The 14,266-nt window shown below is 36.3% G+C and overlaps 1 protein-coding gene across 29 annotated transcripts in view; it reads right to left on the reverse strand.

Annotated features, from left to right (window-relative positions):
* Nucleotides 1-14,266, reverse strand: part of RIMS1 (regulating synaptic membrane exocytosis 1) — a 340,605-nt gene that overhangs the window by 144,200 nt on the left and 182,139 nt on the right. For all 29 annotated transcript variants that reach the window (XR_006166416.1, XM_042803089.1, XM_042803080.1 and 26 more), the window contains exons 7-8: nucleotides 2,955-3,022; nucleotides 2,107-2,217 (exon numbers count right to left, since the gene is read on the reverse strand). Coding sequence is in view for 28 of the 29 variants with exons in the window: in XM_042803089.1 (XP_042659023.1) it covers nucleotides 2,107-2,217; nucleotides 2,955-3,022 (179 nt within the window). In the remaining variant the exon portion in view is untranslated. The remainder of the gene's footprint in view (nucleotides 1-2,106; nucleotides 2,218-2,954; nucleotides 3,023-14,266) is intronic.

The following is a 14,266-nucleotide window of genomic DNA, read 5'->3' on the forward strand; positions in this document are numbered from 1 at the left end:
TCATAAATTTGTGAACTTCCAAACCACAAACCAGACATCATATCAAACATAAATATATAGACAGATCAGTTTCCACATTATTTTTAGAAATAAATCTAAAATATGCATAAGCAAGTCTATTGTCAACTTGCCTTTATTGCCTTTACAGAGGCCTAAAGACAAAATGGCCAGATCTACTTGAAAAGAAGTAAAGCTGACACAGAATGAATAAAATTGATATTCGTTTTAATCTGTTTGACTAATCAATCTTATGCAGTTTGCTAAGTGTCTACATTTGTTGCAGAAAGAAAATACACTTTTTGCAAATAGGTATCTGTCATGTGCTTAAGTTTAAATTGCAAGTATGCATAAAATCAAACATATGATAATTATGATAACTAAAAGCTTATCAAATACACTACTATAAAACATGGGCATCCAGTTCAGAAGAGTGTTGCTGGTGCTATAACCCAGGCCCTCTCATCCAAGCACATGACAGGACAAAAAAGCAACTTCTAGCTTTTGTTAAACAAAACTGAAGAGAGTTATTTTTGAAGATGACTTCATGATCAGGAAAATTGGAAAAAAAAAAAAGGTGCCCTCAAGAGATTAGGTTTGTACTAAAGTATAAACCAATAAAATGTAGTCTTTCTGACTTGCTATTCTCTTTAGCTATCTTACTCTCTACAGTCAGTTTATATTTTTTTGTCAGGAATAGCTGGGAGGAGTTTTATAATAAAACGAAACAGTGGAAGACTGGTTCATTAGGTATTATTTCCCCATGTTGCAATCGCAATAACTACTAGGAGCTTTTATAGAAATATATATCCAAGAAGATCCTGAAGCCTACCTGCCAACAAGGTTGTCATGAGACAATGTGTTAAATTTGTTGGTGGGGGCCTTAGCTCATATCATACAAAACTGAAACTTGAAAAATTGAAGTTCTCCAATCTCCATTTCCTACTAGGGCCAACCTTTTTTCTCTTATATTAAAAAAAAAAAAATTGCTTGCTGTCAGCAAAAATTCAGTCTTGTGCTACAGACTACTAGACATTTAGCAGAGTGAAGCTGTTGTCATCTTCTGTATTTCCACGCCACACTGTCTCACTTCAAGGTGGATAAATGGCTCTTACCCAGGACTTGTCATTACCAAGTTCACAAGGTTCTTTCCTGATTTAATTCCCACCGTGACACGCAGAACCGACAACCCACATCTCCATCATAAACAAGGGACTGAACTATCAGACAATGATATGCAAGGAGCCGTTCAGTATCAGTGTCCTTTGAAGTACTCAGTTCTAAGTGGATGGGAATGGTTCATATTTTGCATTGTTTCTGTTGTTTTCAGTGGGGAGAGGCAGACACCTAAATTAAATTCTCTCAGTCATCTTTGGAGCTCCATATAGTTAAAAATATATATGGAGAGAGAAATTCTTGAACTGGCACACTGTATTCCCCACCAGCTTCAGAAGTAGCACTCTCTCTCTTTTAAGTGTTCTGGCAATTTAGGGACATGAACCTAAAAGTCTGCAACTAATTTAGGGATTTAAATCAACTGGACAGTGTTGCCAATTTCTTAATTTTGGGGCACCAGAATGACTGGAATTACATTTAATATAATCTCTGCTACTCTTTGAGAGGGTTTTTTGCAAATTTTTTGTGTAAATGTTTTGTTTCCTTCTACAAAATTTCTGCTTCCAAATGGCTGTGTGGATTTTAAACACTGACCTTATAAATATTTGCATCTGGATGACGTTTATCTATGTGGATTATGAGATGAATTGCTTGACTGAAATGCAAACAATAGAGCTAGAAAAGGCAGGATTCCATTAGTGCTTTGCAATGCGCAGTATATGTCTTGCAGACAGCAAGCTGAATAAACATACACTTTTAATCAAAATGGTTCAGCTCCTTTGCCATGGATGAGTGGAAGACTGCACAGAAGAATTAAATACATTTACATTCATAATTTACCTGTACAATTTTCAAAACTTACTAAAAATGAGGAATATATTTTTGTCAAATTACTGTATCATTGGAGAGTTCTCTGATTTAATGTGTTAGACCTCTAGATCTAAGGTCAGTGGAAGTTTCTTTCATTTACCACATAAATCATGTAATACTTACTTTTAGCCCCAATAATGCACCTGACTCTTTTGGCATGGTTGTTCTCTTGTTAAGAATAACACGCCCTATTAAGCGATCTCCCTCCTTAGAAGGCTGCCACGTTACGGGATGCTGTTAAAAAAACAAGCAGTGGAATTAAAGAAGTGCAACCATCTTCCCCTATTTAGACGTACATTTATAAACTAATAAAATCTTTGGGTCATTATGTCACAGTAGATACAAACATCCTTCAGATGTGTTACATATTGCACCCAAGCTTTCTATTACTGTATCAGTTGGACTCTGGCTTCATTAAATATTTATGCCCACTGTAAAAAAATCTCAGTGCAAAGTCTTCAGGTAGAATTACAACACAATTCAAAGTTCAATACAATCAAACATTTAAAACATATCTTAGGTAATAAAATAAAGAATTTACTTTTAAATTCTATGACCATGAAAAGTGCATTCATAAATTCAGTTCTTTAGAATAATATAAATGTTATATAGCTCTACCATATGGGTTCACTATATGATAAAAATCCAAATGATCCCTTCCTACTCCAAGTCAATAGAAAGAGGTCACTAATCTCTCCCAGAGAAGCATTACATTCACAGCTGCTATTGTGGTGTGTAGTGAAATCTAGTATCACTTCTATAAAAGAATTAAATTCAAGTTAAAATTCAGGCAATTTTACTAGTATGCATTTTGTTGAAAATTTATTTTTTATTTCAATTTCTATGATCCACTAAATGAAATTTTCATATAAATGTATAGAAAAATTTTTTACAAAATATCTATGCTGAACTGAAATAATCAGCAAACATTTTAATTCATACTTACGAACCTCTTTTTTCCTATTTCTTACCGAACTAATAGGGGATGTCTCCCTGCTGTGCCACGTGGCAGGATCCAGCCAGTAGTAATCCAAGTCACCTGGAAGAATATGAATAGAAAGAAATGTATAATCTCTCAAACAGAGAAAGATGTATGAATTATTACTTCTGCATGCATGAATTTAAATGTGCAATAGTTTGAGGAAGCAAATATAAAACTGGTATTATGATTCAAATTAACTTATATCAAATTGAAAACAATACAGCCTAATAACATAAAAACAAAAACACATAATAATGCATTTATTTGAACCTCTGATTTTTTACAATTAGCACCTCAGAATTGGTTGTGCACTCCAGCTGGTTTTTGTTTTCCCCAGTCATCTTCCAATGGACCCCAGTGCATCACATTCACAGCCCTCCTCCTCCCCTGGTCTTCATAACAAACACACAGGACTACAAGCTAATGATGATATGAGAGAGAATACTCCACGAAATAGGCACTTAGCTATAGCTAAGGACAGAACAGTCAACCACACTAAAGAATCTGTGAAGTAGTTGATCAATACTGTGACGAGGGGTACCGTACAGATGGAGAGGTACAGAAGCTGGTAAAGGGTAATAGAGCACCAGGGAAAACAGCCACACAAATACAGCAAATAGTACCAACAGCAGCTACGAGGTTGCAATCTTTCATTCTGCCTGTGACAAACTTGTATGCTATGTACCTCAAGAATAAACCCACGAATTACAGTGGTCTGGAAGCCATGAGCCATCAGGCCAAGGAGGGGAACCGTGGGTAGGGTCTTGGAGAAATGCAGCAGAGCATAACACCACAGAGAGTATGTATGAATTTATGGAAAGCTAAAGAAACCACAGTTTGACTTAATGTATTACAGCTGTAGAAGGCTGAGTTGGTAGCAAAAAAGTTGTCTGTGATAGAGGACTAATGTAACCATGCACTCCAAGGAGGAAAAGGACGAAGCAAGAATCGCAAGAGGAATAATATCAGGCAGTGCAATTCAGAGCGCAATTTTCTTTTGCAGGTGGTATTGGGAGGGACATAGGAGAATGATGCAGGCTAGAATAGATCCAACAGAAGGGTAAATGCAAGAGTGATACAGTAGGAAGAAGTCTGAAGGATTTCTGTGGTAGCACTAGTTTTAAACAGAATATACCTGTGAAGTCTGAACCTTGGCATTATTTCATCCCTTTGGGCATTGTCACAGTGTATTAACAAAAATGTAATAGTGTCATTAGAAATCAGAACAACTACTCTTTCTAATGTTCTTTCAATAACAGTAGTATATAAGAGCCTGATTTGAAATAGCCAAAAGATAGTTTTCAATCTGAGAAAAAGTAGATGATTCTGCCATTTATCTTACAATGCCTTTAAACACACAAACAAAATCCGCACCAAACCAACATATAAACTATCACTTCAGAGATTAGTTTTAGATCCTGAAGCAAATACAGTCACTTCTCACTGAGGTTCATAACCATACCTGTACTTCCGGCATTTTTCATCCTAACATTGGCAGAGAACCTTGGTCATTTGAAATATGTTAGTGGAACAGTTTGACAATACTGCTTTTTTAATTCATAAGTTGTTTTTTTTTTTTTTTCTCCCGTCTTTAAATTATTATGTCACAGAGTTAGTTTTCATTAAGAAACTTCACACACTTTGCTAACAACATTCCTACAAACACTTTACTGGTCATTTAAAAGCCACTGGGTAAAAAACCTACTTTATCATTAAAGTCAGATACTTATTGCTGATACCCTCTGCACTCTTGATCTGCTCTATGTTTTCAGAGAACATATTTTATCTATTATGTACACCTTAGGCAATATATCTTCAATATCTTATTTTATAAAACACATCTCTGTAATACTACTGTTAGATCACTATGCTTAGTAGTACACAGGCATCCAACCGAAACCCAAACAAAGCATGCTTCTAAGAAGAAAAAGAAAAATATACTTGCATGAAGTTTATTTTTTTGACTCTTCTTCTACAAATATTTAGATGCTGATTATGAAACACAAGTTGTATCATTTTTTATAATCCATAAAATCTTTAATAGCTTACCGTTTGCATGATCGTATGCACAAGTTTATTTTTAAACAGCTTATTATTATCATATGCATAACCACATGAGGCAGTTTGAGGTTGCATTAGCTACTAAAGTTCTGCAATTCTGGAGAGCTTAACTTTACATTAAAGATCTTTTAGTTTAATTTTTAGTATCGTTCCTTGAACATTTACAGACTTTGAAACTGCAGCAAGAACAACAAATCCATGAACCAGACTGCCACCCCAAGTGCTGGCAGTAAGCTGGGTCTGGGGGCACAGAGCTCTACAATTTTCAGTAATGGACTCAACAGTAACACCAAAAAGCAACTCTCTCCTGTGCGAGCTGGCCTGCCACAGGCAAAACATAATGCACTGCCTCCATGTTTCACAGCTATTTGCTCAGCAATAGAGAAAAGTTCAGGCAGGAATCCAGCATGCAGACATGTGTGTCCAAGTGCTCAAAAACATTTCTGCTCTTGTCCCCATTGCTCGCTGCTCTCTCTTCCTTCCCCAGCTTCAGCTTCTGGGTCCTAGTCTCCTCGCTGCTCTTCCTCCTGGTTATTGCATAGCCATGACCACTTGATTCATGTATCCAGCATCCTTCCCCACCAAGTTCCTGACATAGCAAAATCCTCTCATATGTCTTCTGTCTTAGCCAATCTGATAATTTTCCCATCCTCATCAACCACCTACTCTTTCCTGCCTTTCTTCCCTGTCCATTTTGTTGCCATCATCCATCTTCTGTCTCCTTCTGGACTTGGTGTCCTTTCTTTAGGTTGTGTATTTTAATCGCTTCTTCCTCTTGATATTTAGCTACATCCTTGCCACCCGCTCCTCCCCACACCTAAACTTTTAACTTTCTGTCCCTTTCCCCACTCCTGTCTGTTCTGCACTTTGGTAAATTCCAAGCCACCAGTTATGTCCACCACAACCAGCCACAGCCACGGTCCTTTCGCCCTCTGCTCTCAGAAGCTGACAGCAGGAATTGCACTGCAAACGTGGCTCTGCTGAGCCGAAGCATGGATGGTATGCTGGAAAGGCACAAAGGTAGCTATCATATTAAAAATCTTGACCAAGAGCAACAGGTCTACAACGTGGTGAGTATTTTAAAAGCTGTAAAAATTCATGAACTGGGAGAAAAAAGTCCACATGCTTGACAAATTACTTAATTTTTAAATTTCCCTTAAAATTCAGTCTGCAATAGATCACTGCCATGCAAACTTTTGGGTGAATCTACAATTGTAAAAAGGGTTTTACAATGGAAAACATTAGTTTTTCATACTACATTCATAAACACACATAGAATAGAACATACAAATTAAAACATAAAGGAACAAAATCCCCAAATGAGCTTAAAAAGTATTTTACATAAGCAGCACTGACACTAGGGTCTTGATAACCACAGTTCAGTACTCTGTTATAGTTATACATTTAATAATAATTTCTCCTTGATGACCCCATGTCATTGCTGCTTCTTAAAACCCATTTATGCTATTCTTTCACTGCCATACCCCAGAACCAACTATGTGTTTAATTACACAAAATAATTTCACTGAACTAGCATTAGAGACATCCAGGAATAGGTAAGTAACATGCAAAAACTTACAGTCTAAGAGCATAGTTTCAGAATTTCAGATTTTCTCAAAAAAACCCCACCAAAACTCAAAAAAAAAAAAAAGCTACACACAGAGTATTCTTTCACTTGTAAAAGTCACTAAAAATAGCTAGTAAAATAAGACAAGTTTAAGACATTATAGAGAGGAAATAATAACTTTTCTAAAGAGCAAATAATTGATTTACAGGCTTAAACTGCTTTTAAACACTTTTAAAACAATGCTTTAGTTTTAAAGACATTCAAAACATAAAAAAATAATAAGCACCTATGAAAATATACACATACTGTAGCATTATTTTTGTACATTACTGATATATTTCTAAATCATATAAAAATGTACTTCAACTTAAAGCATATTACTAAAAATGCATTTTCAGTCATAATGTATGATTTACTTAAGACCAGTGGAGTGAAACAAATATATATTTATAAAACCTTTCTTCCTGAGGGAATAATTCAAAAGTTGTATCCTGCCAGCAATGAAATATTTTTCCTATTACCATGCTGCTCGATTACTTTACTTTTGGACACAGATGGATATAATTATAAATCTACTTTAGAAGACACAAATGTGTTGAGTTTTTTCTGTGAAAAGTCTTTTGCAGTCTTCGATCAAATTTCAAGATGCGGAGCGAAACTTAATAAATTGCCATTGCTTTTATATCCACAACATGTGTGCCTTTAAAATAAAGGGAAAGCAAAATTCACACCACCAAAAAAATATTTTCTTTAAAATACTTCATCTTCAGCAGCACTACCCATACCAAAAGCTAATGCTGGGATACTGTGATATCAAGTGAGATCCTGCAAAGCTGAGAAGTGCTGGAAATGACAGCCTTGTCTCTCTTGCAGAGCCACAAGCAGAAAATATGAGAAAGTCCACTATCATGTACGACCAGTTCTGCTCATTTCCAAGGAGTCCTGAATACCGGAGATAAAACACCCCAAGTTGTCTCCCCAAATCCATCCAGGCTGTATTTGGAGACTGCTGCTATTCAGCAAAGAACGCACTTCTGCTGTTTTGCTCAAATCCAGATGCACTAGATTTGCAGTGGTTACTTAAGACAAGCAGCAGACAGTCTAATGATAAGAGTCAGTAAGCCCATGTTATGCACTTAATTGAGCCCAACATGTAGCTGCTAATTAATAAAGCAGTTGTAGCATGTAACTAGGAATCTTAGTTCTTTTCAGAGGCTGCATCTAAAATTACAACTGGCACCAACTGGCTTCCTATATAGTCAGAGTAGATCTCTCTAATTAGCACAGGCAACAGTCATTAAAGTATTTACCTTTGTTAATTTTTAGAGTCAAATATAGCCTGCATTAAACAGACAATAAAACTTATCAAAGACCTGGAACATCCTCTGTTACATCTTCCACAGTCCCCAGGGAACTGGGTCAGCATCTCATGGAAATGAGCAGTTGTTTCCCAAGGTAAAAAATCAACAGAAGCCACATATCAGCCTACAGAAAATTACAACAAATCTAAAGAAACTCCATGTATCATTTATTTTTGCCTTTCTCCTTTCATGAGCTCTACATGCTATCGGTAAATGTCTTCAGCACATTGTTATTGCCATCAAAAACATCTGGCTGCTGTTACAGATGTAATAGGTCATACTGTTTAGCAAGAAAGTACTTCTGTGCCCAAGGAAAAAAAGAAAAAAATGCTAATCATTTTATCATGTCAGAAAAATAATTCAGTGTATAAACAACGCATGTTTAAATCATTCTAGTCAAGCTGCTAACTAACCACATAAAAAGAAAACAAGAGTACCCTGGCTTGACAGACAGCCCTCACATCTAAGTGGCAAGCATAGAATTAAAAAGCTACCTATTGCCTATTTATACAGAAAGCTTCACAAAAACGCTCATTATCTCCTTGCTCTCAAATCAACTCACTTCAGATGCCTACAGTTAAGAATTTAAATCCTTGCAGAATGAGGTCTGTGTTTTACCATTGCTGCAGTTCAAGGACAGGCTGGCTCACGCGGTACGTGGGAAGAATGCACCACATGACTGTGAAGTTTAGGTTTTATTTTGCACAGAAAATATATAATTGCATTGGATTTGAGTTCCCCGCTGGCACATGTCCTAAGCACTGAATGCTAACATACTGTAAGACTCCAAGGTTCAAATAAAGCCTAGTACTCCATACAAGTGACAATTTATATATATAATACTCGTATTCGGGGTACAGACCTGGCACACATGCTTGTGATCTCTATAGCTCCCACAGCTAGTGCCAGCCTCTCAGATTGTTCCCTCAATTCAATATTTATTTAGGCATTTTAACGTAATTATGAGACACAAAATTACTTTTCTATATCTTAATTACATTTCTGAGTAAGAGAAAATCATTGAAAAAGGGAGTTTTACCATGCACTAGGCTTTCAGATCTAGATAAATGACAACCAGGGCTTATCCAGCAAACACTGAAAATAAATATTCCTTACTTTTGTGTTTATGACAGAAGGACGTGTCATACTTTTTCTCACAGAAAATGAACACTTTGGCATTTTATTTTGAAACAAATCCCTTACTTTAAAGCACTTTTTTAAAGTGGTAGTTACATTGTAAGCACAATACAGGTTGCAATACTAATTGATAACTGTAAACAAGAAATCCAGAAATAACTAGGCAAGGAAATAGTGAACTCATGAAATACTACTTTGATTGTTAAGGACACAATCATTAAACTAAATCTAATGAAAAAGAAAATCCATTTGACTTCTCCTTTAGTTACTATTGCAAAGTTGTTTCTTTACAAGAGTTTGTAAATTCGCAATTATTTTTGATTTTGCAAAGGAATGATTTGTCAGTGGCTGATTACTAAAAATTCTTTCAATATGTTCTTTTTATCCAGATGCAGGATGAATTTTATGAGGACTGTTCAAACCATAACATGAGTTTCTTATCCAGGTATTTATTTAACAAAGATTTTCAAATTTCTTTTATGGACTGTAATGTGTTGTTCTTTTTTTTTTTTTTTTAATTAGGAGTACAGTTTACGTATAGATTCTTTTACAATTAACTATTGCATTTGTGTTCATTGATGGCTCAAGAAGGTTCCTTAAAAGGTATACTTGCAAAAGGCCTTCCAACACAAAATCAGCTGGGCCCATTTGTATGTTTCACAAGGTGGACCTCCTTCCTGAATTATCTCAGTGTTGTTAGAAGGTTTTATAAATTACTGACCGCAAAGATCACTAATCTTGCCAATGGAAGCTTAGAGCCAAAAATCACGACCTATCCAGTCAAGTAACAATTGTTGTGAATATTTCTAAAACTTTCAATATGGACACAAGGAATGTAACAAGGGAGCTGTTCTGAGTTTCCTGGATCCTAGGGAGTCTGCTCATGAGACTCCCTGAGCCAAACTTGTTCAGTTCGTTCACTCAAACACTAAGAGTATTGAAGAGTTCATCAACTCTTTCCAGCTTGAAGCTTATTTTAATCTCAGAGACTGTCTAAAATGTTACTCTGAGGATATGTAAATCTTAGTGAGTCCAAGAATACATATTATTCACAAAGGGATGGCCCTCAGAAGCATGTTCTGCAAGGTCTTCAGATTTTCAAATGCTAAAGAACCTGGAGAGATTTAGAGATGTAAAATACTAAGCAAGATGCATGAACTTCCTTTAATATGAAAAGTTCCTTTAAAACCTTTATTAAAAATATTTACTTGAGAATACCAGAAGTGGTTAGCACTACCAAGAACTTCAAATCAGCAGGCAAACATTTTAAATTATTTTTGATATTGTGGTATCTACAGATTTCAGAAAAATTTTGTCGTCTCAGGGCTAGCTCTGAGTGCTAATTTTGCTGACTTTGATTACTCTCTTGAGTGGAAGCTAATTCTGTAGATAGACGGATAGAGATGTCCTTTATGAAATTTATAGCTTCTTTATTCCGATTCAATATTGACACTAACTTGTGTTAACAGTTTTATTTCAGTTTCTGTTTCATATAATTAACATTATTTTAGCTTTGGCATGATCTCTTGATAGTATTTCTGTTCAGCATATGATGTAATTTGCAAAATGTATAGCAAATTATCTCAAAAACTCACATGGGCTTGTAATTTTGGAGATATGGATACATAGCTATCCTGCATAATGAAAGCCTGACCAGCTTTTAATAACTTTTCTGCTGTTCTGAAGGAATTCCCAGCATCTCAAGTATGCCATGATGTTCTTCAGCCTATCACAATTTTTCTTTCCTGGGTTTTTTTTTGGTGTGGTTTGATTCCCTTTTATGGAGAGGTGGGAGAAGGTCTTTTAAAAAACCCACATAGACAAAATAGTTTTCAGCTGTTGTGTGTGTTGGTGTTTTTTGTTTGCTGTTTTGTTTTTTTCCTGTGGACACTTAAAATCAATGGAGTAGGTGTTAATTGCAAAAGAAGGTAATATTTTCATTTAGTGTTTTTTGGTGTTATTCCCTTCAGTGGAATATATTTATCTTAATATTTGTTAAAGACTGATTTATGAACAAATTATAATTCAAAATCAATGCTGAAAATACATTCTCCTCAACCCCCAGGGTGTTCCTACACTGCCAGTAGATAGGAATTTTAACAAGCATAAGCAAACCAGAAAAAAGTGTAAGGCTGTGAAACAGCAGCACATGCCTTAGAAGTCCCACGGATACAATGCCCAGAGAGGTATCAGTGCCCGGGTAGCACCCGCTGCAAATAAGGTGACCAAAATGAGCTATGCCGAGGCTTAAACATACATTTTCTCCTACTGTGGGGAAAGAAGAAAGGCATTTCTGCTCAGATATAGAAGGTAATATACATATAAACATGCTGGTAGAAACAACACCAACTCGAAGCAAGGCTTCTTCTTATTCACAAGACAACAGGAACGGAAAGGGAGAGAAACAGTGAGCCTTTCTGTTGACTGTCCAGCATACACACACAAAGTCAATCATGAAGATCTGCACAAGTAACTTGAGAAGGAACAAGAAGATTATATTTCATAATCAAAGTTATGATTTCATTTTAATGAAAACCAGGAGAGAGAATCTCAAGTATTACAATGAAAAGGAAAGTCTGAGGAGGAAAAAAAGAGTTCTTGGTTGTCCTGAGCTTCAGGACTGTAGAAGGAAATACAGCAGATGAAATTCTCTAGATCACGATGAAAGAGAAAAGCACTTCAGCAGTACCATTATGGGGACCTACTCCAAGGCACCAAATTAGGAAGATGAGCCTGGTGAGGTTTATTTTTTTGTAAGCATTTATCAGAATCCTCCATTATGCTGCCTTTGAAGATGAGAAGATTTAAACACTTTTGTTTCTCCAGTTCAGTAGAGAGTACTGCAGAAAGAATCCTTGGAGCGCACAGTGAGAGGTCACTGACACTAGGAAAGCAACCAAAAAAGGACATTTGGAGATTTGCTTCCCACCAGTAGAAAGGAAATAGTTAAGAACGTGAAAGTGAATAAACTTTGTGAGCTTTAAAAATGGAAGGAAGCTGAGCAGAAGAAAAACTCGAAACCTTTCTATGAAGAAAAACTAACAAAAAAAAAAATAAACCCAAAACAAACAAACAAAAACATAAGCAACAAAAAACAAAGAAAAACAAAACAAAAACAAAACACTCTAACCTTAAAGAAAATAAGGAAGCAGCCATGACAGCAAAAGGAGTCCAGCAAACATGGAAGCATTTGAAGAAATAGAACCAACATCAAATAGAACCAGCCCAATACAGAGGAAGGAGAAATGCAGTCAAAGACTAACCAGCTAAGTCATAAATATTTCATTTTCTAGGTGAACAATCAATGGAAAGTTGCCTTTGAGTGAGTAACATACAGTGATAGAGTACCAGGAAGCATACAAGACAAAATTAGAAACACACAAAATTTAATGCAAACAGCAAAAGCAATTGAGACCATTCTGCAAATATTTACTCCCTAGTACTTATTATCTAGTAGCAAGTACTTGTCATTCTAGAATACTATGGAAAGAGTCTGATCTCATTTGACTCTACCAGCAAATGATACCAAGGCTAAGTTTGCGGGTTTTTTCAATAAATTCTCCTAAAAAGAAATTCAAGTAAAACTCACAGAAACAAGTTAACAATGTCTGTAGCATAAAAACTAGATGTTTTGCCAATTCAGGAAGAGGCAAGACTGTCCAGATATAGTACATACTAGGCTAATTCACTTCATCATGGAGTACTTACAGACCTGTCTGAAGCTATCTCATTGTCAGGAACAATTACTTTCTTCAGAATTAGTGCAGTATGGATGAAGTTCCACAAAACTGGGAAAGGGCAAACACTGTACATATTTTGAAAGGAGAGGGAAGGGGAAAAGGGGCTAGAAATTATTGACCAGTCAGTTTAGTACCTATTCCTGAAAAAATGCTAAAACAAAACAAATCACCTTAAAGATAGTAAGAGATGAGACGAGACCTCAAAAATCAAAGTGTTGATAACAAACTAACCAAATTTAATTTCCTACCACTGCAATAAGATAGGTAACAGCCAGCAGATGTCAAATATCTTCAGTTGAGCTGGAATTGTTTATGAGCATGCCATGTTAGTCACACCAGAAAAAGTTTCTAAATAAAACCAGCATAAGGTGAAAAGCTATTTAGAAAACCATATTCTAAGCAGCTAAACTTGGTAACAAAAACCCCAAAGCATTCCTTAAGCAGGGTCTGTCATGTTTGTCTGGCATATAGTAATAGTCAACACTCACACTACCATTCTAGATAATAAAACAGAATGATATTAGATTTGTAGGTGACTTTACCCCAAGAAGAAAGGAATGGCTAGTTGTAGGAGACAAGGACTGGACTTCAAAGATATCCTGGCAAACTGGAAAAATTAACTGGAAAAAAGAGGACCCAGTTCAGAGTAGGTAAGAAAATGGCTCCACACTGAGACCAGGATAAACTGTAGAGACAGGGAAAGGAAGACAACCAGTTAAAGACTAGCTCTGCAGAAGATGATGAGGTGGATATAACCTATCACAGTGGTAACAGCAGAGAACAGCATACAAGCGTGGCTGCTGTCTGAAAACCATTACCCTTGCACTGGAGGAGTTAGCAGCGTTGGCCATAGGCAAGAGTCAGGCACCTTCCCTACTACTTGCCACCAAATACCTCCACAGGTCAAACTGTTGGAGAGATTAAGGGTGGGGGTTTTTGTTGTTTTTTGGTTTTGCTTTACTCTGTATCATGGTTTGTCTTGTGGGCACATTTGCAACACCCTGACATGTCCGTGACCTTGATGACAGCTCAGTGTTTCAGACTGTCTCCCTGCAGCACAGAGTTTACTTTTCAGCGTGAAATATTTAGCTTAACTGAAGTATAGTTAAGGAGGAGAGATGAGTTAAATTTAATGGCCAGAAAGATATAGATGGTCTGTTTTAATAGTTCTTTATAACTCTACAGTCTATAATGCAAGAAAGTCAAACACTCTCAAGAGAGACCAAAACTGGACCGGGGGATGTGGGACTAGTGTGATTTTAAAATATCTTAGTTCTCCTAATCCCATGCTATTCCAAAGGCTGGAGGCATGCTGCTGTATGCCACTTCCCACAGCACAGCCTTGAATCTCCGCAACACGGGGCGTCACAGCTCTGTACTTCTCAAACCCAACTCTATTTCACTTTTTTCATCTACTTATGCTAAAACGTGGAAG

This window comes from Tyto alba, unplaced genomic scaffold (assembly GCF_018691265.1).
Source record: "Tyto alba isolate M040663 unplaced genomic scaffold, T.alba_DEE_v4.0 Super-Scaffold_40, whole genome shotgun sequence".
Classification (NCBI taxonomy): domain Eukaryota; kingdom Metazoa; phylum Chordata; class Aves; order Strigiformes; family Tytonidae; genus Tyto; species Tyto alba.